A 23944-nucleotide genomic window follows, 5' to 3' on the forward strand; every position below is an offset into this window, starting at 1 on the left:
AGTCACCCGGTGCCCCAGCAGGCACAGCCAGCCTGGCCTGGGGGTCGCAGTGGGGGGTGGGGAGGAGCGGGGCGCAGACCTGGGGCCGGATGCAGTGGACCTGGGGTGGAAGTGGGGCGAGGTCCTCACCGCCTGAACCACACCCACATTCCCCAGTGTGGGGAGTCTCTTGGGTGCCCATGTGCCCTGCTCCCCTTCCTGTTCCCTGAGCTCTGGAGCGGCCGAGTGGTGGCTAAAGCCACTGCTGGACCAGGTGGGGTCACAGCTTGGCTGCGGTGACTTCGCTATCCCACCCGGAGAGTGGACAAACTTGAAAATCGTGATTTACGGAGAGTTCTGGGCCAACACCTGCTCCCCAGTGCGCAGGGCAGCACCATGAGGTGGGTGCTCCCGGGGCATTTCCAGCTCTATAGGGAGGAAACGAAGGGCACCCTGCCGGCGAGGCCCGCACAGCTGCTGGTGGCCGCCAAGCGGAGTCCGGTGCTGGCCACCTGTCCCTGCTCCTTTCCCTGCTTTCTGGGCCTTGGCTGGCTCCTTCTCCTCAGAGTCAGGAGCTTCATCTCCAGCCCTGCAAGGTGGCTCAGACCGGCCTCACAGGGCGGGAGGGGAGCGCAGGGAGCCCAAGCAGCCCGAAGCTTCTCCGAGGAAGAGCTGGAGAGCGCAGGGTGGGCAAGAAGATCACCCCACTTCTCCAGAGCTGCAGCCTACCAGCCAAGGCACCTGGGCTTCCTGGGGCTCAGGAAGGGAGGTGGAGCCTGTGCTCCTCGGCAAGGGCCCAGTGGGAATTTAGGGACCCCAGGGAGAAGGTGGCACTCACTGGCGGAGGCGGTGGGGCAGAAGTGGAGGTGCCTTGGGCTCAAAGGGGAGCGACACTTCCTTGGCCCCCTCAGGGACCCCAGAAAACAAAAGACAGGGGCACCGAGGGGTCCTCAGTTGCCTCTGCTCCCCTCCTACCAATTACTAGCCACTCTCTCGGCCCTCACTCGGCAAAACCTTATTATTTGAAATGTCGAGGTAGAGACTTTGGTGTCTTCACCCTGCTCGGGGTTGCAGCCAGCCTCTCTCCTGAATACCCCGCCCCCCCCCCCAAAAACCTTGCAGAGCAAAGGACAACCTGGTCCCTCCTTTGCAGCTCTACCTTTTCACAGGGTCTCCTCTCCGCTCACAGCTCATCTAGTCCTAGTTAGGAAGAAAACGAGTTTCAAGTTGAAATCAGAGGTGGGGAGGAGGGAGGGAGGGACAGGGTTTTGGGGCGTCCAGGGGACACCCTGGCTTGAGCAGGGTCCTCTGCAAGGGCCTGCGCGTCCACCCAGACTCCAGCGCGCTTCGCCCAGAGAGGAAGGAAGGAGCAAAGCTGAGCTGAGAGCGGCGGGAAGGTGGATAGAGGGACGCGCGCGGCTCCCTCCCGCCGCCAGCCTTGGCCCGCGGGGTCTTCTGCGCCTCTAAGCACGCCCTAAACCTTGGAGGGCTTCACCTGCGGCCTGAGCGCCCGGAGCCCAGCGCCGAGCGCCTCCCGCCCGCAGCCAGAATCTAACAGCGACAGCGTAGACAGCACGCCAGTGAAAACCAAAGCGGTAAATCCAGGCCACGGAGACGCTGTTCCGGGTTCCGCGCAGTGGGCTTGGCGGAGACCCGCGCGCCCCTCCCGCTAGGCCGGTGCGGAGGCCCGAGCCCCGCGATTCCCGCCCGCGACTGGCCGTCCCAGGCCGCGCCGTCGCCGACGCCTCTGGAGCTCCGGGGCGTTTCCACGCGCCGCAGACGCACGTCACAGAAACTAAAGCCCAAAGTAAAACCAGCCCCAACCCCTTCCCTGAGGCGCGGGGCGCCGGGTTCTCCTAGCAGGGTTCCGAGCACGCGCGCGCGGCCTCTGCCGCCGGGCCAAGAGCTAGGTCCCGCTTCTCGGTCGCCAGACTAGCAGGAGCCTCCAGGTCGGGCACTGGGCCTCAGTACTGAACCCTGGGCGTGAGCGGAGGGCCGGGCGCCCTTTCTCCCCGGGCTGTGCGCCGAACCTCCTGTTTCCTCTCCTCCCCAACAGGGTGTGGGTGCTGCAGCCCGCACGCACGCAGGCCCAGGGCGGACCCCGGGTTCCCGCTCCCCGAGCCATTTCCCGGCTTGGCCGTAGCATAGATGCACCTCACTCGGGAGGAAGCTAAGTCCCTCAGACTCCGATTTCAGGTAGGCGGCCACCGGCCTCCTCACCCGGTAACCAGCTACCAGGCGATCGGTAACGCCCTGCAGGTCTCCCACCCGGGGCGTCTTTGCCTCGGATCACGACCTCTGGGGCTGACCCCTCCCCAGGGACGTCGAGATGAAGGCACGGCGGCGCGGAGGCCTCCGAGCTCCGAAAGTGCTTGGACCCCTCCTAAGTTCCGCCCTGGGGGCCCCTCCCCTCCCTCAGCCCCCACCCCCACCCCCGTTCCACCGCCCTTTGGTCCCCCTGCCGCCCCGGTGCGGAGGGGACACTTGGCTCACCCTAGGGACCGGCCAGGGCCCCCACTCGCGCGCTGGCTGGAGGGGAGGCAGAGGGAGCGCGCGGCAGCTGGCGAGGAGGTGGCCGGGGGGGGGGCTCCTGGGGTCCCGCCCCCCGCCCCCGCTAAGGGCGCCCCGAGAGAGCGAGCGCGAGCGTCGCCGGCCTGGCCGACGCGGTGTGAATGGCGCCTCCGGGCCCGCTGGCTCCTCCTCCTCCCCCGGCGCCAGCCCCTCTTATTTGAGCTTTGGGAAGCCGGGGGCAGCCAGGCAGCCGGGGTAAGGAGTTCAAGGCAGCGCCCACGCCAGGGGCTCTGCAGCCCGCCGCCTCCCACTCCCTTGCCGCCTGCCGCTGGGGCGCTGCGAGCCCGGGTCCCGCGCTTCCCCAAGGCGCCGGCGTCCACGTGCGCGCCCCGCTGCGAGCCCAGGCCCGGGCGGCGTCGGGGCAGAGTCAGGCGCGGCCGCGCCGGCGCACAGCGTCCCAACCCGGAGCAGCGGCCCGGCACCCATGGGCTCGGACGTGCGGGACCTGAACGCGCTGCTGCCCGCGGTGCCCTCGCTGGCCGGCGGGGGCGGTTGCTCGCTGCCAGTGAGCGGCGCAGCGCAGTGGGCGCCGGTGCTGGACTTCGCGCCCCCGGGCGCCCCGGCCTACGGCTCCCTGGGCGGCCCCGCGCCGCCGCCCGCGCCGCCGCCCCCTCCGCCGCCGCACTCGTTCATCAAGCAGGAGCCGAGCTGGGGCGGCGCCGAGGCGCACGAGGAACAGTGCCTGAGCGCCTTCACCGTGCACTTCTCCGGCCAGTTCACCGGCACGGCCGGGGCCTGCCGCTACGGACCCTTCGGGCCCCCGCCGCCCGGCCAGGCGTCCTCAGGCCAGGCCCGGATGTTCCCCAACGCTCCCTACCTGCCCAGCTGCCTGGAGAGCCAGCCCGCCATCCGCAACCAGGGTGAGTGGGCTCCGCGGCGGCCCCGAGTCCCCTGCATGCCTCCTCCGGGACCCTGCCCCATCGGCCTCCTCCTGGGCCCGGGGGACGGGGTGCGCTCGCCTCGCCGCTCCCGGCTCCCTCTGCAGCCAACGGTTCGCAGGAGCCGGGAGGCCGCCTGGGTCCCCAGGATCCGGGAACTCCGGGCTGTGCGTTGCCGGGGAACGGGAAGCGGCGCCGGGGCAGGTCTGACCCTGCCTGGGGAATAGGTCTTGTCCAAGGCACCCGGCGCATTACGGCCAGGCGGTGGGCTTCTCGGGGCGTCCAGACGGAGCATCATCGGGCGGGGGAGCCACAAGCTCAGGCGCCGGCCAGCGTCTCATCCTTGGCGCGGCGCTGTCCCAGGCTGGGCGCGCAGAAAGGCGACAGCCTGCTCTAACTAGATGGCTTTGGGGACAGTGTCCGGGTCCACGTGTAGCTCTTGGGCAGGGTAGTCCAGTGTGACTGCGCCACGCAGGCTGCAGGGACAGAAGCGATCCGCTTGGCGACCACAGGCTTGGGAACAGGTTCTGCTGTGGGGGGGCCGCAGCAGGCCCCTGGCGCGCACCTCTCTGTGCACCCCCTTTTCATGCCAGCCTGGGGCTCAGTGGGAAGAGTTTTGGGAGACTCTGAGGTTGGAGCCAGGCGGGTTTCCGTGCCCTCTCCTCCATCCTGCCCCAGCACCTTCGCACCTCTCTCCAGCATGAACCGAAAAACAAAAGTGGAGCCACTGTATTTTGGCCTCTTTGTTGATTTCTATTTGATTTCTTTGCAGTTGAAAACCCAATTTGGTTTAATTCCGTATTTTAGGAAATCCTTTACCAACACAATGGCCGATGCTCTTCCTGGAGCACAATGTCTCGAAGTGCAGGCCAGGAGTCGGCTGTTTGTGAGGTGGGGTAGAAGGGGCTTAGTTCAGATTGCTGGTGGGGGCGATGCCACCCGTACTCCTGGCCCTACTCCCACCACCTACTCCTGCCCCCAGGCCCTAGCAAAAGCACCCTTTCCCCTAGAGCATTGGAGTCCTGTCCTGCTAAGGAACCCTCACCATGAGGTCTAGGAAGTTCTTGTCTTCTCTCCATGAAAGTTTCCGTACTCTGGAGCACTGGGACGGCTTCCTGTGAACAGCCCATCCTCCTGCAAGGTGGGATGGCAGGTGCTACCGAACCTGGAGGCCTGGAGGCCTGGGCTCCTCATCTGAGAGAGGGAGCTGAGAGTCTGGGTCGGACTTCGGCTCAGGACTCAGTGCAAAGCTCAGCAGCACCCAGACTTCCGCTGGGTGCTTGGTTGGGAGCCGCAGCCAGCCGGCAGGTGTGTGATGCCAGCGGGAGGACGAGAAGCAGCCTGTCCGACCCTGTGGGGCGCAGCTTCTGTGCCAGGATCTTTTCTTCAGTCCAGCTTGGTTCCGCCCCACGGGCAGCCTGAAGAAGAGCGACCCCGAGCAGGGTGGGAGCTGGCCAGCCGACTGAGCTCGCTGAGCCTCGGGCCCAGCCTGACAGCCAGCAGAGCTTCAAGGAGTCAACAAGGGTGGGACCTTGCCCCTCCAGGTTCCACATTTCTTCCTCTGGTTTTGGGGGCCCCTGGGTTCCCCCGGAATGCAGGACCAAGAAAGCCTGGGTGTCGGCTCTGGGGTGAGCCTAAGGCAGACTCCAGGCTGTCTGGTACCTGTCCTGAGCAGGGCTGTGGGGCTGAGCCTGAAGCCAGGCCCTTGGTGAGTGCTCATGCTCGCTGCTTCTTGGCTCATTGTATCTGCTTCTAGACACAGCGGGCTGCCCAATCTTCTGAACATTTCGTTAGCAAACAGCAAGAACCCACTTTGTGACAGACGGGACAGACCATCTATAGCCTGGGGGCCCTTTGCTGAACTCCTGCAGCTGACTTTGCAGGCCTAACACCTTGTTTCTGGCGGGAAAGCCTGGTGCTGAAGAGGAGGCGCCTGGGGCTTGAACCCAGGCCACCCCGATGGGGCCTGAGGTGGTTTCCTCTGCCCAAGGGCAGTGCACCCTGAACTCCTCCCTCCTCAGTGCATGAGGGTGTGAGGTTTGTCTGGGCAGAAGGCAGGGAGGACTTTTCTACGCCAGCCCAAAAGCAGGGCTCAGGGAGCGGAAAGACTGCCCCATCCGGGCTGGAGCTCCAAACCGATCACAGGCGCAGGACTAGGCCTGGGCATCGCTGAGCTGTCCTAGGGTCTCTGGGGGACCAGCTCTGCCTGAGGGCCAAAGATGCCCCAGGCAGCCATGTGCAGGACAGTATTTGGTCCTTGGCTGGGGAGAGGTTTCCCGTCCCACAAAGCTAGCCGCAGCCCTTCTTCCCTCTACCCCTCCACGCCTCTGGTCCCAGCTTCCGAGCTGGAGCAGCCTCTCCCTGCAGGCTCTGTCAAGGTCTTGCTCCCGCTCGCCCGCCCGCCCGCTGCCGCTGCCTGGTCACCCGCCATGCTGGGAAGGACAAGGGCGGGCTCTTGGTCAGCCCTGCATCCCATAGGCAGCCGATGAAAGGCTCGGTCCCTACAGACCTGAGGGAGGGGACTTGGGGCCACCTGGCTGCCCAGGTCTGTGTTCCATCTGGGGGCACTGGCGTCCCAGGGCCGGGTTCTGAGGTGCAGAGTTGCAGCCGGGACCTCAGCTGTGCACAAACTGCTCCCGACAGCTCTCCGGCCTTGGGTCGCTTGCTGCCTGTTCATCGGCTCAGAATGGAGAAGGGTTCATTGGGAGAAATTTTCTTGGTGGTTTTTATTTCTCCTTGACTTTATTAAAAACAAATCCTTCCAGAAATTCAGTTGCCCTTGGGCAAAATTGGGTGTTGGAACCAAATTTCGTTTGCAAGCCCATTCTCCATCCTGCCACAGGGCCAGGCTCTCAGCTCCCCCAAGGGAGCCGTGAGGACTCGGGTGCCCACCACACCCAGGTGTGCGGCCGGGCATCTCCACCCACTTATCAGTCAAGAAATGGAGGCCCCGGGTCATGCAGAGGATGAGACCTGGGGCTTCTTCAGTGCCAGCCTGCATGGCCGGACAGTGTCCTGGGCCCGTAGGGTTCTCCCACCCCTCCCTGGCGCTCTGGAGCCCCAGAGTGAGGACAGAACCCAATTTTGTGGGCAGATTCTCTGGGTGCCCAGGGTGGGGGTCACTGGCCTCCTGGCTCTGAGCTGACCCAGCTTCCGAGACATTTGTCACAGAGACTGGACCACAGGCTATACAGACAGGAGAGGGTTTGGGGAGCCTTTGCCTTAGCTCATCCCAAGAATTTGGGGCAGATGAAGGCATCGGGCTGGCGGTGGCCCTTGGGGAGGGGGGTGCCCAGCTGCTGCCATTCGCACTTGGCCAGCCAGGACCTCAGACTGTAGACTTGGAGGTGAGCACTGAAGTTGGGCACCCCACCCGCGGGTCAGGGTTCTGGGGCTGCACTTTACCCAGGACATTTCTTCTAGATGTTCGGGGGTATTTGGATAAAACCACACAAGGCCGCAGCTTTCGAGTAAGACACTACATTCTAGTGCGTGACGAGGAAGCACAGTGCTGGGTTCTTGGCAGGGAAACTGAGGCAGAAGGCCTGGCCCTGCTGGGGGGGGGAGGGAGATTCAGGGCCCGGCCCACTTGAAAGGCTTTGTGGCGGGGTCCAGTGCACCGGGGAGCCCAGTGGGTCCAAGGGGAAGGGGAGTCAGGGTTGCTTCTTCCCCTCATTTCCTTCTGGACAAGACTCCCGGCAGGGTCTGTCCCCGCCGCGGAAGCCCAGGGGCTGAACCTGCGCCAGCCATGCCGGCTGGGCGCCCCCTGTTGCTTCGGACCGCCTCGCTGCTGCCTCGGCTGAGGAGTTTTGCACTTAACTCTCCGAGGTTGAGTGCAGGAACTGGTCTCGGAATAGGCTCGGTGTGGCTGGGAACTGTGAGGTGAGGAGCCCTCAGTCCCCCAGAGCCCACTGACCTGTGCTTCTCTCTGCCCCGCAGGGTACAGCACGGTCACCTTCGACGGGACGCCCAGCTACGGCCACACGGCCTCCCACCATGCCGCACAGCTGCCCAGCCATTCCTTCAAGCACGAGGACCCCATGGGGCAGCAGGGCTCGCTGGGTGAGTGCAGGGCGGGCTGATGAGTGGCCCCTTTCTGTCTGGGTTTCCTTCCGGCCTAGGAGCGACAGGAAAGCGCCGCTTAACCCAGGGCATTTGTGGTGGTCACTGGGTGACCGCTAAGGAAGCAAAAGTGAGAAGCACTCAGCCCCCATCTACTGGGGCTGCCTGGCGGCGCCCCCACCTGTCCTCCTCCTGCACCCTGCTGCCCATGGCTGCATGACGCTCACCCTGGCCCCTTTGTCCCCTGCTGTCCACAGGCGAGCAGCAGTACCCTGTGCCGCCCCCAGTCTACGGCTGCCACACGCCCACGGACAGCTGTTCCGGCAGCCAGGCGCTGCTGCTGAGGACGCCGTACAGCAGGTAGGAGGCTGGAGCTTCCCTGTGGGCAGATGAAATGTCACCTCTCCCGGACCTGCAGCCTGAAAATGAGCGCTTTCAACTTCCTGGGGCCAAAGTGGGAACCCCACCCAGTCCTCTTCCAACCCCTTGGCTCACTGAGGCTCTGGCCCATCCCAGCCCCACCCGTGTTTAGCTCGCATGGAGCCCACTCCAGCCGGGTGCAGGCCAGGCCAGGCCGAGGACACTGTGCCACCTGTGTGCACCCCTAGGGCTCGGCCAAGCCTCCCTCCCTTCTGCTGCTCTCCTGTGTTCTTCAACTTTAGGTGAACTTGGCAGGGGTCCTGCGTCTGATAGGGTTGCTTGGTAACCGTGGGGGGGGGAGCCCGGGCAGGAGGGGTTTTGGCCGAGCTGTGAGCTCACCGCCCCTCCCCCGCTGCCGGGAGCTGACACGGGCTGCCCCCAGCCCCTCCTGGTGGGACCCAGGCCCGGGGAGGCTGACGTCAGGGGAAGGAGGCAGTGAGGTAATGAAGGAAGGAAGCCCGCTGCCTGGGGGACCTCCTCCGCAGGTGGAGGGGGACGCGCTGCCCACTCTGGGGACGCTGCTTCCTGGGAGTTTCTAGAGGGATGCGGCCGCGCTTCCTGGGTGTGTGAGCCCTGAGCCCCTTGAAGTTTTGCTGGCCCTGGAGATCGGGCGGACACCTAGTCGGATCGCAGAGTCTGCTCACTGTTTGGGGAGGGGGCAGAGAAATGTGCAGGCTGAGCAGAGATGGGGCACATCCTCCCTTTCCTCCCTCCTCGCTGGAAACCAGCTCTGTCCTAGTGCAGCAGGGCTCACGTCTGCCCTCGACGGCCTCCCCTCCGGGATTCCACAGGGGTCTCTTCCCTGCTGTGCCCCCCTCCAGCAGCACTGACATCCTCTGAGCAGCTCCTTCCTGTCTGTGGTCAGGCTGTCCTTGCTGCTGCTCCAGGTAGCAGGGGGGCTGTTGGAACTGTTCCCAGGGGAAAGCCTTGGCCCAGCCCTTCCTCCTGGGCTTCTGTGGTCCTGGCCGCCTCACCGCAGGCGAGGGGAAGGCCTTGGAGTGGGAGTGGGCATTGTTTGGGGGCCGGGCCCTTGGGGTACAGCTACTTGCAAGAGTGGGGCACAGCTGTGCGCGCACCCCGCTCCCCTCCCTGCCAGGCCAGCCTTGCTCTGGTCCTGCACCGCGCTGAGCAGTCTGGAAAGAGGAGCAGTCTGGGATACAGTGCTTCACGGCAGTTCCCCACCTGGAGCCCTGCATAGATTTTAGGGATGAATTTGCGGCCACCATGGAAGTGGAAAGTCACTCAGATAGTGTGTGTGTGGGGGGTGTGTTTGTGCACGCCTGCTGGGGAGAGGGCCCACCGCCTCCTGCATGCTAAGCACATGCTCTACTGCTGAGCTACACCCCGGCCCTGGGATTTTGTTTTCTTTTTTGCAGTCCTGGGGGTTGGATCCAGGGCGCTGCCCTTCTAGAACACTCTGGCGCTGAGCTGCACCCTGTCTGATACCATTTTGTGTACAGGACCTTCATACTTCCTTATCGAGCGTCTCACTGGCCACTGGAGAAAGCAACTTTGTCCATTTCATCTTTCAGAAATGTTTGCTTATCTCTTCTTTCTGTAACTCTGGAACTGTCTTTGGTCTTGTTTTGTCATGAATCTCATAAAAATACCACTTTCTTCTTCCACCCAAATTTGCAAAGCATCTCAGAAAAGGATTTGTGAGGCCTGTAGGAAGAGGGTTGGCTCCTGTGAGTCTGAAGTGCCACCCGTGGACCTCCAACTTGACCTTGCTGACCCCTTTGCCAAGGTTGTGTGTCTTCCCCGCAGTCATGACCAACTGGCAGGGGCAGGGATGTTTTAAAACCAGGTTGCTCTAGTCCTGTGGTTTCCTTCTTTCCTCTTCCTAAAAAAAATTTGAGGTGCATTTAAATGTTTTTGTGAATGCAGTATTTGAAAAATAGAGTAAAATAGGTGTAAATTAATTACTTGGTGGCTTAACTTTTGAATTTTTGATACTCAGTGGTGCTCTCACTCATGCCTGGTCCATTCCTTTTTCTAAAATTTGGGGACCTCCTGGGAAAGGCTTGCCTATGACTCCGTGACATAGCAGCTCAGCACCCCTTCCCTGTACAAAGCTCTGGCCTCCCAGTGGGGTCTGGTTTCCCTTCCCCACCCGGAACACATCTGATTTAAATAAGCAGTGTCGCACACCAGTCTGCCTTAAGAAAGTGAAATTCTAGCACTTCCCTTGTCGCCCACATGTCCCCTGCCCTCTCTCAGGTAACAGGTCTGCAGGTCCAGGGCTGCATGCATTTGGGTACAGGCTGCACGGAATCATAGAAAATGCCCCCTTGGGCACGTGGGGGGGTTCCCCCATCCTCCTAGCCTCCCCTAAATGTTGAAGGTGGAGAGTTTTGTCCCAAGGTTGTGAAACCGGATGCTGGCCCTTTTGGGCCCTGTGACCATGGGTGGTGGACATAGGAGTCAGGACAGCATACTCAGTGGGTTGTGTGAGCTTCCACCTCCACTGTCCCTAGTCCTCTGACTGCCCTGAGGGGCAGGTGCCATAATCTCATTTACCCATGAGGAAGTGAGCTCAGGACTTGAAGCAACTTGCTCAAGGTCACATAGCCAGTGAGAACCAGAGCCGGGATTCGATTCTCTGTCTCTGGCCTTGAAGCCCACCTGTGCCCTGAATCTCGGCAGATCAGTGTTGGCCCCCAGATGACCCCGGGAACGGCCCCGGCAGTGCCCTTGGTGATAAATACAGAGCAGGTGCTTACGTGGGCTGATGTGTGCCTGTGCTGTCGTCAGCACCTGGCATGTGTGGACCTCCTAGCCCTCGAGACGCAGCCAGCAGGGCTATCGCTGCCTCCACCCAGGAGGAGACAGAGGGCCCGCCCTGGCGCTCATCTGGGGTGGTGAGGCTGTGGACTGCGGCCCTTGCTGGAGTTGGGGTCCGTCTGGGGCTGCAGCTCAGTGGCTTTGTTTCTCCCGCTGTCTGTCTGCTTTACCCGTAGCCCATTAGCAGGAAGGTTGCAGGGCCTGGCCTGTCCTTTTCCTGTGGTGCAGTGGGAGGCAGGAGAGTTTTCTCCTGGAGCCAGCTCAGGAGGAAGCTGCCTCCACACTCCAGCTCCTCCAGCTCCGTCTTTTCCACTGGGCAGGAGTGGCTGGTACAGCTCAGCAGGGCACCCAAAGCATTCCAGGCAGAGCTCGCTCCCATCCTGGAGGAAGGACTGCTTCCGGGGTCACAGTGGAGGCAAGGGCCACCCCATGATCTCCTGGGGCAGGGTAGCCACGTCCAGCCTCCCCGAGCACCTCATTGCTATTGGCAGCTGCCTCTCAAGCCGTCTGCCTCTCGCTCGCTTGCCTCCTGGGAGCCCCGGGCCTTGCTGCCCAGTGTGGGGAGGGCCTCGCGGCTGCTGTGAAAATGGCTGCACACGGTGTGGATTTCTGGTTAGCACTGTTTTCGTTTTTACTTTTACTAGTCTGGTACATTCATCGTGAGCAGATGGTGCCGGTACTTAACGCATCTTAATCTTTTTCTTCCACTCTTCTTCCCCCTCCCCTCATGTCTTGGCCCCCTTCCCTTTTACAGAAGACCTATCTCTGGGCTGGGGATTTAGCTCAGTGGTTTCACTGCCTGCTGCGAAAGCATAAGGACCCAAGTTCAATCCCCGGTACTGAAAAAGAAAAAGAAAAAGAAAAAAAAAAAGAAGACCTATCTCCATTTCCTGTTATCTGTCTTTTATTTTGGTCTTTAATTTATTTATACTTCGGGTTTCTCATATAAGAGAAACCATGTGATGTTCAAGCTTGTGCGTCTGATTTATTTCAGTTAACATCATAGTCTCAAGGTGCACCCATTTTCCCACAAATGACTCAAGTTTACCCTTTAGGGCAGAGTAGATCCCTGAGTTTTAGACATTCGAGTCTTCCCCTTTTCTTTTTGCTCTTTAGTTAGCCTTGCACAGTTTCCTGGTTGCTGTGCTACCAATGAATGAGGGTCTTTCCTCCTGCCTGCCTGGCCCAGCTCTGCGAGCAGTAACTGTGGCTGAGTGTTTGCGCTGTACGTTGGTGGAGGCACAACCCAAAGCGTGGGCAGTAGCTTCCTTCAGGGCCCAGGGCTCCGAGGGAGCTCAGGGGCTGCAGGGCAGCGCGCTGCTCACCACCTGGGCTGGGCTTCAACACAGACATTAATCAGGACAGCTCGAGCTCGAAAAATCAAACCCTACACAGTGCCCACCTGCACTGCAAGCACGGTCTTCATGTCGCGCAGTGCTACTGCTCAGTTGTGCAGGAGGCAGGAGGCGGGGGCCTGGCTCCGTTTCCGGGGTGGTGGCTTTGATTTTGTCTCCAGGGAAGGGGAAGAATCGAGTTTCAAATATCCCTGTGCCTCTTGTGCTGACCAAGTGTTTATGAGTGGAAATAAAATCCCCGGGGAGCTTTTCTCTGGTGCTGTGCACTCGAGCGGAGTTACAATAGCTGGAGAGTGGCTGTGCCCACTGAGGGAAGGGCTGGGGACATGTCTGTGTGGACGTCCCCGGCGCCTGGATGAGCCGGGCCGGGTCAGCCGCAGAGCCCGAGACAGTCTCAGTGATGATTCCATTCGTCCCTGCTGTTCTCGAGTTTGGCATTTTTGGGGCTTTGCTCTCACAGGGAGATTTTACTTCTGCCAAGATTCCACTTTGTCTGACCCATGAGGCAGAAGCATCCACACAGCAGAAGAAGCCCTCCATTCAGCCAGGGGGGACGATTCTGTTCCAGCGGCAACGTGGAGCTCTCTTCCTGTCCTGTAGCATCGTAAACACCCTTGGAACACACTCCAAGATGAACAGGCGCTGGGATGGCACAGGCCTTGCAGGAGGAGGAGCCCTAGTCCAGATAATAGCTGAGGTTTTCTTCTTCCTTTCTTTTTGTACAGAGGTCGAAAGCTCAGTCATACTGCAATCCAGGCCAAAACAAACTCTGTATGATCTACTACCGATTTCCTTTCAAGTTCCCCTTTTCACTTGGGCTGACTTCCTTTTATTTCACTCCAACTTGCATTAATCCCAGTTACAGAAGTTTCTTCCCTCTCTCCCTTACCTTTAACTTCAAACACGTCTTACATGGGAAACAAGTCTTAACTTTTTAAAAAGATCTACTTAAAAACGTACAAAGGACAGGGTGGATTTGGAAGCTATTTTGGCAGCTTGTGATTTCAGAGTTCACTTCCGGCTGGGCGAGAGAGGCGGGTGGGGCCCCGCTGCCTACGTGACCCTCCTTTTCTGGTCTCCCCCAGCACCGACAGTGGTCAGGTGACCATTGGCCACGTCTTCCCCGGGGCACCGCCCTTTTCCGTGGGCGTCATGTGCGAGCCTCACGTGGACCCAGCCACCGAGAGCTCAGAGCTGGTGGCCCCGGGCCAGGGTTTCCCGCACGGGCTGGGCTCTGTGCTTCCTGGCAGTGGCCACTGTCCGAGAGGAAAGGTTGTGCCAGCCGGGCCCCGGCCAGCCGAGGGCGGGACGTGGGTGACACCGGCCTCTGATGCGGTCTCGGCCCCCAGGAAACCTGTCAGTGGCTTGGGGAGGTTTTGGAAGCCCCCTCCTGGCTGCCCTGCTCTGCTAGAGGCTTTCAGGCCCGAAGGGTTCCGGGATGTGTGAGCTGGGAGAGGATGCGGCCTGCTCAGTGGCCCGGGGTGAGGGCTCTGTCCTTGAGCCCTGTGGGGTCAGGGTTGGCCGTGCTGCCCCAATCTGGTCGGTGCTGTCATTATTCTGAGGCAGTGAGAGGACAGGCCCGCTGGTAGCACCAGGGCCGTCCGCGGTGGGCACCCTCCGGGCCCCGTACTCGCCTGCTGAAGAGGTCATTGTTGTAGCCCCGAACCCAGTGATGACGGCGAGGTGCGAAGTTTGGCGGGCTGGAGGAGCTAAAGTTTATCATCTGGGTCATCTTCCAAGAGCTGCAGGGGCCTCACAGCATCCCAGGCGTGAGACTGACCGAGATTACCGCTCCCATTCAGCAGACCATAACGGAGCTGTGCCTTGCCCACTTCCCACACTGTGAAGTAGACACGCAGCAGGAGCCACACATGCAGTTGGGCATCTGCTAGTAGCCACATCAAAATAAAACAAGAGGAAATTAACTTAAAAATACTGTGTTTGTCCCAGTATAACCAAAGTCACCTCAGCGCGTGGCACAGGCCGAATTTCCAGTGCCCGACAGCTGCATGTGGCCGGGGCACCAGGCTGGACTTCGAGGGCCTAGAGATCCTGGGCACCCATTGGGAGGCTGTGTAGACGGAGACCCGGCCTGCATCAGGAAAGTCTGCTTTGTGAGGGCCGGAGAGATAGCCAGGAGAGTGTCTTTGGGTCGCTTCCTCAGAGAGGCCCTGGGAGCCGGCAGGGCTGCGCTGTGAGTCTGAGGAGTTCTAGATCCCCAGGTCCCATACTTCCACATAAGCATCTGTCACTCATCTGGTCTCCCAGCTGTCTGGGAAATCATCATAATCTCAGTCTTAGGCAAAAATCAAGTAATTTCAGAAAGATCCCACCTCCTACCCGGTCCTAGGAAGATTGTCAGCAGGGGCTGAGTGATTTCACTTGGTGAACAATTTTTTAAAAATCAGTGACAAAAATATAGAGCTACCTGGGGAATACAATGCCTGCTGGCTGAGATTAATGGCAAGATTAATAAATGGATTGCTTGATGAAAAGGCGCAGGAGAACAAAAACCAGCGGCGAGGTCGTGGAGGGGCCGCTTATTAATGAACTGTCAGCCCCGGGAAAGTTCAGGAAGCTGCCTGGAGCTGAATGCGGCTGGCCGGCTCTTCTAATAAAAGTTGGGGTCCTTCAGGAATTAATTACACCAGCCTTCCAGCAGGAATTCGTGGAATTGCGAAACAGTGGCACCGACCAGCACGGCTGCCGCTGCAGACCGGGAAGCTGCCGAGGAGGCTGATCATTTTTCGCGTTGATGTGTAGATACTGTGGCAGCAGAATGGCCCGCATGCGGGGGAGGGACGGACGGGTACACGCGGGCTCACGGAGCTGCACATGCTTGGGGTTTGAAGTCACTTCGCCCTTCAGACGCAGGAGCCCCTCCTGGAAGCTGACCTCCTCGTCCGGCGGATCCGCCTCTGAGGAGTTCCGGGTAGTTCTCAGGACGATGATTCGGGGTCATAAGGACCCCACTGTGATTTATCACACTGCGCGGAGAGCGGGCACAGTGTGCATCTATTCCTGGCCCCTGGTATCCCTGTCGCCCTGCATGTCCCCATTCAGTTGGCCCGAAAAAACCCTCTGTGAATTAAAAATGAGTGTTGCCCAATGAAGCACCGGAAGGAATCTGTGACAAGACAGAGGCTGCCCAGGATTGGCGATCTGATGTCACCTGCCAGTGAGCTGAGGCTTCTTACCTTCCTGTGTGCCTGCTGGGAAGGTAGGCCAGCTTTCCCTCGAATACGTGTAGGCCCAGGGCAGCCATGGATCTCTCGAGTCCCAAAACATCATGGTCGATGCTTTCAGTGAAAGCCTAAAGGTATTCATTCCCAGTAGTCTTAGCAGTGCAGGAAGTCTCTGACACTGATTCACAAGGGGTGCCCAAAATCTGTATATGGCCAGTGTTTAATGAAAAAAATGTTCTGTAGTGAAAGACACAGTGCCATGCACTCTCAGAATACTCTTTCCTGCTTCGGATACATGTATCCCGTTGTTCCCTCCTCCTTCTGGAGTGGTTCTTAAAGTCCTCTTTGTGTGTCTTTATGAGAGGTGATCAGAAACCTGAGGAGTGCTGCTGAGCAGCATCCAGCAGAAGGGCAGTTGTTGTGTCCGTATCCACCTTATTCAGCGGATCTGGCCCGGTGCAGCTTCCTCAAAATCCAAATAACCATGAGAGGTCAACATTTTGAATCAGTTCAGGACATCAAGGCAGCCATGCCAGTGTGACTGAAGACACTCAGGAAAGAGGACGCCAGAGCTGCTGCAGGATGTGTCAAGAATGAAGGGGTGAGCGTGCGCAAAGTGAGGGGAGGCTCTCGAGGGCCCTTCACAGCAATGTGTCTTTTACAATAATAAATCCTGAAAAAAAATTAAGCATTCACCGTAGTTTGTGACCACAGCTTATGTGTGCTTGGCTTCCAGGAATGAGGTGGCTGTAAAGAGAGAGAACAGATTTTGTTTGGTTTCCATGGTTGCCGATGTAGTTTCTCTTTGGGGTCTCATTGTGAACCTCTGGCCTTTCTTTCCTTTTTGGATTTCTAAAACAGTGCTGCCTGACTGCCGCCAGATTATAACCCTTGCAGATCACCATTCCTTTGCCACGCACAGGGTTCACCGCCTCTTCCCTTTGTCCGTCGTATCCTAGGCCTTCCGCCATCCATCACCGGTGACTGACTGCTCAGGCCCGCGTGATCCACGGGATACTTATCCTTTTGATTAAAACAACTTAATAGCCTCTTCACGAATAATTAATCTGCTGTCTTTGGACTCTCGGCTCCAAGCTTTTAACTTTCATGTTGAGTTTATCCAGCCTGTGTTGCCTTCGGAACCCTCCTTTCCCTCAGCCTTTTCCCTGCAAGGTTTATCCCTCTTGGGAAACTCCAGCCAGTGCTGGACTGAGGTTTCCATGAAGCCACCAAACCGCTCTCCCGTCCCTTCTGCTGTGTGGGAAAGGAACAGCTGTGGAGACCAAGACCCTTCCTGATGTGCATGTTCTGTTAGTTTGCGAGATGGACAGGCTTGCTCTGGAAAGACAAGCGAAATCCCCAGCACTTTGGATGGAAGAAGCAGTTGTATTTGTGTGTGTGTGTGCGCGCGTGCATGTGTGAGTGTGTGATTATGTATTTCTAACTCTGTATGTTTCCCAACAGTGACAACTTATACCAGATGACCTCCCAGCTCGAATGCATGACCTGGAACCAGATGAATCTGGGGGCCACCTTGAAGGGGTGAGTAAGGCTTCCTTATGCCCTCAGTGCAGTCCCAGGCATCTCGAGGCGCTCATCACTCACGAAGGGGCACAGCGTGCTCATGGCTCCAAAGCATTAGCATGCCCTCCTCTGTGCCCCGGTGGGTCATGTTCAGTAGCAAAGCTTCAGCAGTCCCGAGAGGGGAAGTTTCCGTCTGGAACAGGGGAGCTGTGAGGGTGGGGAATGCACTGTGCCCTTCCCCCAGCGGGTGTTTTGGAGTTCTTCAGCACTGTTGTGTCCTTGCCACCTCCTGTGATGCGATGTTTGCGGTGGGATCGCAGATGCTAACTGCTGCCCTGGCTCATGGAGCAGCACTTTGTGAGCACAGAGCCCAGGGTCCGGGTCTGTACTCGAGGTGGGGCTCGCCAGAGATGCCCCCATCCACAGGCAGACTTTGCAGCAAGAGCTGTGTGGAGCCGGGAGCCAGGCAGCGGTGGGGCTGGCTGGCTTTGCACCCAGACAAGAGGACAAGGAGGCCAGGGGTGGCTCTGTACAGCAGCGAAGGACCCACGTCAGTGCGCAGGAGTCTGGCTGGGGCCCTCGCGTGGCCTCTCCGTCCTCCCGAAGTCCGGGGGCTGTGCCCTGCTCACCGAGGAGCCAGAGCCCCGAGTCATGTGACCCACGGCCACTTCCCACGTGGGGCGGCAGAGCCCAGGCTCTGCTCAGCACCCTCGGTGGGCAGCCAGCTTCTGCCTCCCGCTGGTTCTGCTGGGCCATGCCGGAGCTCCGCCTGCTCTGACCCCATCCCCTCTCCTTCTCTTCTAGAGTTGCTGCTGGGAGTGCCAGCTCGGTGAGATGGACGGAAGGCCACAGCAAGTGAGTGACAATGGCGTGATGGCCGACTCTGGGACCACGCAGGAGTTAGGGTGACGGGAAATCAGGGAGGGCAAACCTACCCTCGTTCCCTCCCATGTTCGCCACGGGCACACTGGCCACGGGGCTGCCAGATCAGAGAGCGCATGTTTGCTTGTGCGCGTTTCACAGAAAGCTGTTCGGCCCCCAAACCTCTCCTTCCTAACCGCGGCTTGCTTTTCTCTGTCTGCCTGTACATCTCGCATCTCCCCGGCGGAGCTGACTTTGCCCTGGGTGGGGCCAGGCTCTGAAGGCCCGCCTGGCCCCCGTGTTTCTGCAGGGATCTCTCCTGCTTCTGTCCTCTCTTCTGCCCCAGCACAGCCTCCTCTCCCGCGTGTGCTGGCTCGGTCCTGGGCCTGCATCTTGGCCTGCTTTTCAGACCCCTCGGGGACCACAGGGGCTTCCACCCCCGGGACTGGTGTCGGGTCCTTCTCCTCGCCCATGCCCCACTCCTTCTGCCTCTTCATCCAAATCTCCGTTCCCTCTCTCGGATCCACCTAAAAGCAGCTGCGAACTGCTCCGCTCTCCGCCACAGGGCTGCTGAGGCTTTTACTCCTGTTTCTCCTCACTCAGTTTCTCTCGCACCCCTTTTCCTTCCCGAATGGTTTGTTTCTTTTCTCTCTCTGCTCAGAATTTAGCACCTCTGTCCATGAGCGGGCAGAGCACGGTACAGTGAGCACTGTGAGTCCACTGGACCACTTCTCCAAGAGGGAGGGCAGGGCTGGCTGGGTGGATTACGGACTGCACAGATCAGGAATCTTGGGCGAGCGTGACTCTGGGTGTCTCATATGGAGATAATTTTGATATTTTTAAAGGTCTTGAGACACGTGACATGCGCCTCTTGCTGGGAAATCAGAACCCGTATTGTGTGGGTGCAGAACAAAGTGTGAAAAATGTTTTGCTCAATTTGTTTCTTCACAAGAAAAATGAGAGGGGTTTTCATTGGTTTGTTACATCTTGGGGCAGCATTTCAGAAATAAAAATTATTTCGTGAATACTACTTTATTCAGGGATCAACCATTCCCACATCTAGCCCCATGTAAATGTTACAGTTGTCTACGTTTCTGACATTTCTCCCACGCTGTGGGTTTGTCCCCTAGACTTTACCTAAGCCAGCTACTTCCCGCTTCCCATGGGGCTTTTCCTGTGGTCCTCTTCGGAGCTTGCGGCTGCCCTGCACGCCTGGCTCAGCTCTGCGGGAGGGTGGGGAGAACGGACCACTTACCAGTCGAGTCCGTTCTGTCTGCTTCTAGGACCCGGCCCTAGGTTAGCGTTGCTGAAACCTTCCAGCTGTGCCCACTGCTGGGATGGGTTATGCTGAGACCCGGCGTGCGCATGGAGCCTACACTTCCGCCCTGTGCCGAGTCAGTTTTAAACATGCTGGGTGTGGCATTCTGGTCAGCCTCAAACTCTGCACTCTGCCTCATGCCCGTCATGCCCCGTGTGCCTCTCTTTAGCCCTAAGGGGATGACTGGCAGCCTCGGTCCTCCAGGCCCAGGAAGCGGCTGGGGGTTTGCACTTCCAGTGGGGAGTCTGGCTGCCAAGGAGCCCCATCTGGGGATTCTGTGATGCTGATTGGCCTTCCTTTGTCACGATGCAAAAGACGCCCTTGCCTTTGGGGTGAGAAAAGATACTGATGACCCAGAGGGAGACAGTGGGCACCCCTGACCCCAGCCCTTGGGGAGGCTGAGGCAGGAGGATCACAAATTTCAGTCTGGCCTGGGCAGCTTAGTGACTTAGTGAGTCCCTGTACCCAAAATTTAATAAAAATGGGAGCTGGGGATGCATCTCGGTATGGAGCCCTGGGCTCAGGCTCAGTCCTGGAAAGAGGCGGGCAGAGCTTTTTGCTTCCACTTACAGCCGGGGTTTCGACCTCATCTGAAGTCAGTGGTGAGAAGTGACATCGTGACAAGGTCCGATTTCCACACCTGTCCTAGGACTAAGATGCGATTCGTGCTTGACCAAGAGCATACCCCAAACCCAAGTGCTGGTCCCTGTCTTCTCCCCTTGGGAAGGTTGCGTTCTGCAAAGTCGCCCCTCAGAGAAGAGGCCGTCTGCCCCCCCGGCCCGGGCTGACATCCCTGTGAGCTCCCTCCCGGCTGGTTGGGACGGACTGGCCTGGCCATGGGAAACCAGCCTGTGGGAAGCGCGTCGCCTCTGCCTCCTGCTCGGAGCCCTCCCGCCAGCCTGCCTGACCTCTGCGTGTCCTTCGGGATCAGAGCTTCTTGTAAGGCCCGTGGGGGGCGAATCCCGTGTTTCGGTTGAGGTTTGAGGAAAGGCAGTTGACAGACTCACTGTCATTTCCCTCCCCGAGAACACAGAAGGTCAGACTTCTGAAGCCGGCCCTGGGAAACACGCGTTTCTGAGGACGCCTTCTGAGTGCCAGGCATCGCGTTCACACTTCCGTTTGGGCTGCCTGGCGGGGTCTGAATCTTCTGTGTGTTCCGCGTGGCGCTGATTTCCTAAGGCGGCCTCCGAGCCTTGCTGCCCGGTCGCCTGTTTTGTCTCGTGAAGAAAACAGCCTGCAAGACGGAGAACCACACCAACCTAGCTGTGGTCCAAGCCCCTCGGGCCTGGAGGATGCGGCCCTGGGCTGGAGGGGGTGGGAGGAGGATGCAGCCGCTAGGCTCGGAGGCCCTGGAGGAAGTCCCACTGTGTCTCAGGTGGAGGCCGGCGGGCAGCGGGAGCTGGGCTCTCCCCCCACCCTGCAGAAGGAGGCTGCCCACCCTGCTGCCCGGGGTGTGGCTGGCACCGTTCTTTCCGCCTTCCTTTAGACTTGGTGGCAACCAGGAAGATGAGAGGGTGTGATGGCCGGCTGGAGAGGGAGTGTCCTGACTCAGCCTCCTGTTGACGGCCTGCTCCCACAGGGAGGATGCATTCTGAAGCTGCTCTGCTTCTCATTCACCTGTTGCTTCTCTCCGCTCCTGGGCTGCTGGCCTTTCATGCCCTGCTGTCCCTGAGCATGCTTGAGTGTGTTTACTCTGAGCGCTGTCCCAAAGGTGACCTCGCTATGCGCACGTGGGTTCGGGTCCTTTCCTCTCCTAGGAAGGTCTGGCTTAGCTTGGATGGAGTTCTACAGATCCAGTCAGAGGCCATTGGAACCTGTGTCTCAGCCTTCATGAGTCTTGACTTTGAAAATATTCTTAGCCTCTAAAAGTTACTTAGGGTTTGGGGCCCTGTGGGTTGGAGCAGTCCTGTAGTCCAAACACTTGGGAGGCTGAGGCAGGAGGATCTCAAGTATGAGTCCTGCTCAGGTAGCTTGGTGAGATCTGTCTCAGAAAACGAAAAGGGCTGGGGGTGCAGCAGAGGCCCTGAGTTCAATCCCAGCTCCAACAGATATTTATACATGCGGCGTTGTGGGGTTTCCCTCTTTTAGGATCTTTCTGTTTTCCCTTTTAAAGCAGGAATTTCCTTCACCTCATAAGTGGAAGGGAAAGTCTGTTCAGATGAAGATGAGAAAGGAGCTGCCCAGGAGGATGGGGAAGGTGGGGGGCATTGCTGGGTCCCCCGCTGGGGTACGAGGCAGAGCTCCCAGGGGCTCCGATGGCTGGCGGAGGAGGTGGGGAGGCGCTGAGGTGTCTGCCAAAGCTCAGGAGGTGCTCAGAGCCCCAGGAGCTGCACCAGTGCTGCGACTTCCGGTTTCCCTTTCTCCCTGTTCACCTGGCGCCTCCCTCTGACACAGCAGAGCTGGGTCTGGGTCTCCTAGAGGCGGAGGTGAGGCTCTGGCTACAGTGAAAGCAGCTGTGGTTTCTCAAAGCTTCAGACGGTGCTGAGACTCAGAAAGAAGAGAAAAGTCAGCTGTCAGCTCACCACCCAGAGGTGACTTTGAGAAGTTGTAAAAGCATTTTGGTGTATTTGGTATCTGCAGAAAAAGCCTGGAAACCTCTCCCTATGAAGTGCGGTTCTCTCTGGATGGGTTAGTGGAAGGGGCTGAGGCCTGGGGCAGGGCAAGATCACAGAGGCCAGGGCTGGGCATCCTCCGAAGAAGGAGGAGGGGCTGAGGGAATCGCTGGCCGGACAGCCTGGCAAAGGTCAGGAGGTCGTTTCTATGATGTGTTTTGTTTTTTTGAGACAGTCTCACTGTGTAGTTCAGACTGGCCTTCAACTCACTATGTAGCTCAGGCTGGTTTTGAATTTGGAGAGATCCTCCTGCCTCAGCCTTCTGAGTGTGGGAATTACAAGCATGCACCACCATGCCTGGCCCTGAGAAGATGGTGTTTTAGAAAATTGTTTTCCTTTATTTATTTTCATTTGGAAAACTATGTTTGCATTTTGTTTGCTACTGAGTGGGATTGCAGCAAGAAGAGGCAAGAGCGGGTGGGGAGGGAACTGCAGGATTGGGGGCTAGGGCAGGGAGACCACGCCTGGTGGCGGCTGGGACCCTGAATGCTTTGCTTGTCCCGTGGACTAGAAATGTTTTTTTTACGGTTTGTACTTCAGCTCTGTCAAGGCTTTCTTGTCCTGTCAGAAGTTTTAAAATTAAAAAATTGTTGTTGTTATTGTGCTGGGGACGGAGCCCGGTGCCCTGGCAAGTGCTCTCCCGGAGCCGCACACAGCCTCCCCAGGGTTTTTATAGTAAAATTTGTAAGCTTCTTTTCATAGTTTCAGTTTTTGGGTTTTGTATTGTGTTTACAAGATTCTCCCCACCTTCTGATTCTGTAAATATCAGGAACATGCATTTATTCCTGATCTTTATAAAATTAAGCTTTTACAGCACCCGATTCATCCCGGCTTTATTTGGCTGTTAGAGTCAGCTCCATTTCTCTCCCAGAGCAGAGGCCACATGCCCGGCCCGCTGTGGCCGCCCTCCCTCCATCTGCTTCATCCGACTTGGGCCCTCTTCGGCCGCCCGGCCGCTCTGCCAGGCCTGGGACTGGCTTCTCTGCTGTAACTTCAGTCTGCTTAAATCAAGGACAGGAAATCCCCCAGCCCTGTGCTTCTTTTGAAGACATTTCTAGCTATTGTTTCTTGCTTATTATCACTTGGTTGGGTGATTGCAGTGTGGTTCCCAGATCCCAGTGATCTTCCTGCCTCAGCCTCCAGAGTAGCTAGGACTAAGGTGTGAGTCACTGTGCCCTCTGGATTCTTAAAGATAATTGAATTTCTAATTTCAAAGACATTATCCCGGTACTGGTTTGCTGATTGTGGCAAACATTCTATATCAGTATGAGGTGTCATAAGATGAGTTTGGGTGTAGGGTGTTCTGGAACTCTGGATTATTTTAGAAATTTCTCTGTAAATTTAAAGCTGTTCTAAAAATATGTATATTTCCATTTCCTGGTACTGGGAATCACCCTCAGGGATGCTGTACTTACCAGAGCTACGTTCTCAGCCCCTTTCCTCTGTATTTTGAGACAACATCTCCTTATGGCTGATGAACTTGCAACTCTCCTCCCTCAGCCTCCCAAGTAGGCAGTGTTACAGGCCAGTGGCACCATGGCCATCAAAATAAATTTGTTTTTTAAAAAAGACTTAATTGGAACTTTAAATGGATCACATCAAGCTTGAAAATTAATTTTGGCCAAGATTGATTTTCAAAACATTTTGGATCCTTTCTTCGCAAACATATTCTCCAGTATGTTTTCCAGCCTTACTCGGCACCCGGCATCTCTCTGTAGAGGTCCCCTTTTCAAGACTTAAGCGCCTCTTGCCTCACAATTCCTTGGAGAACAAGTGCAATTCATGTGACTTTATTACGTGGTTTTCTTACCTAGAACGACTTGGTTTTTCCTTCCTCCTTTCTCCCCCCTTTCCTTTCACCAACTGCCTCCTGCTTCTTCCTGCCCTCCCCCTCCCCGGGCATGGACCCCAGGGGGCTCGCGCATGGTAGGCGTGTGCTCCCCACTGAGCTGCCCCTGGCCCACACGCGTTACTGCAGGGCATTTGGGGACGTTGGAGGGAGCGAGGGATCAGCACAACTTCACACCCTCATGGCCTCCATTTCCCCTGGAGAGGCAGGAGTGCCTCAGTCCTGCAGCCCACTGCTGACGCTGGGGTAGGAGCAGCACTTCTGTGACAGCTGCGAAGTGTGAGCCAGTGGGCGTGAGCCTTGGAGGACCAGGCCCCGAGGACCCCGCTCCTCTTTCCTGTGTGGATTCGGGCCAGGGTTTCTGGGGTCCACAGAGCCAAAGCATCTAGAAGCTGGTGCGGTCAGTGCAGTCAGGTCCAGACAGACCAGCACCGTGCTTCCAGAGATGTGCTGGGCGCGCACGTGTTCACTGCCTCTGTGTGTCCTGAGTCTGCCAGCTGATGAAGGTGGGGAGTCCTGTCTAAACGCATTCTTCCGTGCCCTAGG

The 23944-nt window shown here is 58.3% G+C and overlaps 1 protein-coding gene across 5 annotated transcripts in view; it reads left to right on the top strand.

The window, feature by feature from the left end:
- Positions 1–220: 220 nt before the first annotated feature.
- Positions 221–23944, top strand: part of Wt1 (WT1 transcription factor) — a 40289-nt gene continuing 16565 nt past the window's right edge. For 2 of the 5 annotated variants that reach the window (XM_004851610.3, XM_013074657.3), the window contains exons 1-5: positions 2960–3410; positions 7368–7490; positions 7748–7850; positions 16699–16776; positions 17563–17613. In XM_004851610.3, coding sequence (XP_004851667.1) covers positions 2975–3410; positions 7368–7490; positions 7748–7850; positions 16699–16776; positions 17563–17613 — 791 coding nt within the window. In that variant the 5' untranslated portion in view covers positions 2960–2974. Of the gene's footprint in view, positions 381–2035; positions 2176–2959; positions 3411–6536; positions 6899–7367; positions 7491–7747; positions 7851–16698; positions 16777–17562; positions 17614–23944 lie in introns of those variants that run through there. The other 3 variants (XM_087211497.1, XM_087211499.1, XM_087211498.1) reach the window with 3 other exon arrangements.

This window comes from Heterocephalus glaber, unplaced genomic scaffold (genome assembly GCF_053883595.1).
Source record: "Heterocephalus glaber isolate CG9 unplaced genomic scaffold, H.glaber_assembly_v1.0 deba00001428, whole genome shotgun sequence".
NCBI classification, from domain to species: Eukaryota; Metazoa; Chordata; class Mammalia; order Rodentia; family Bathyergidae; genus Heterocephalus; species Heterocephalus glaber.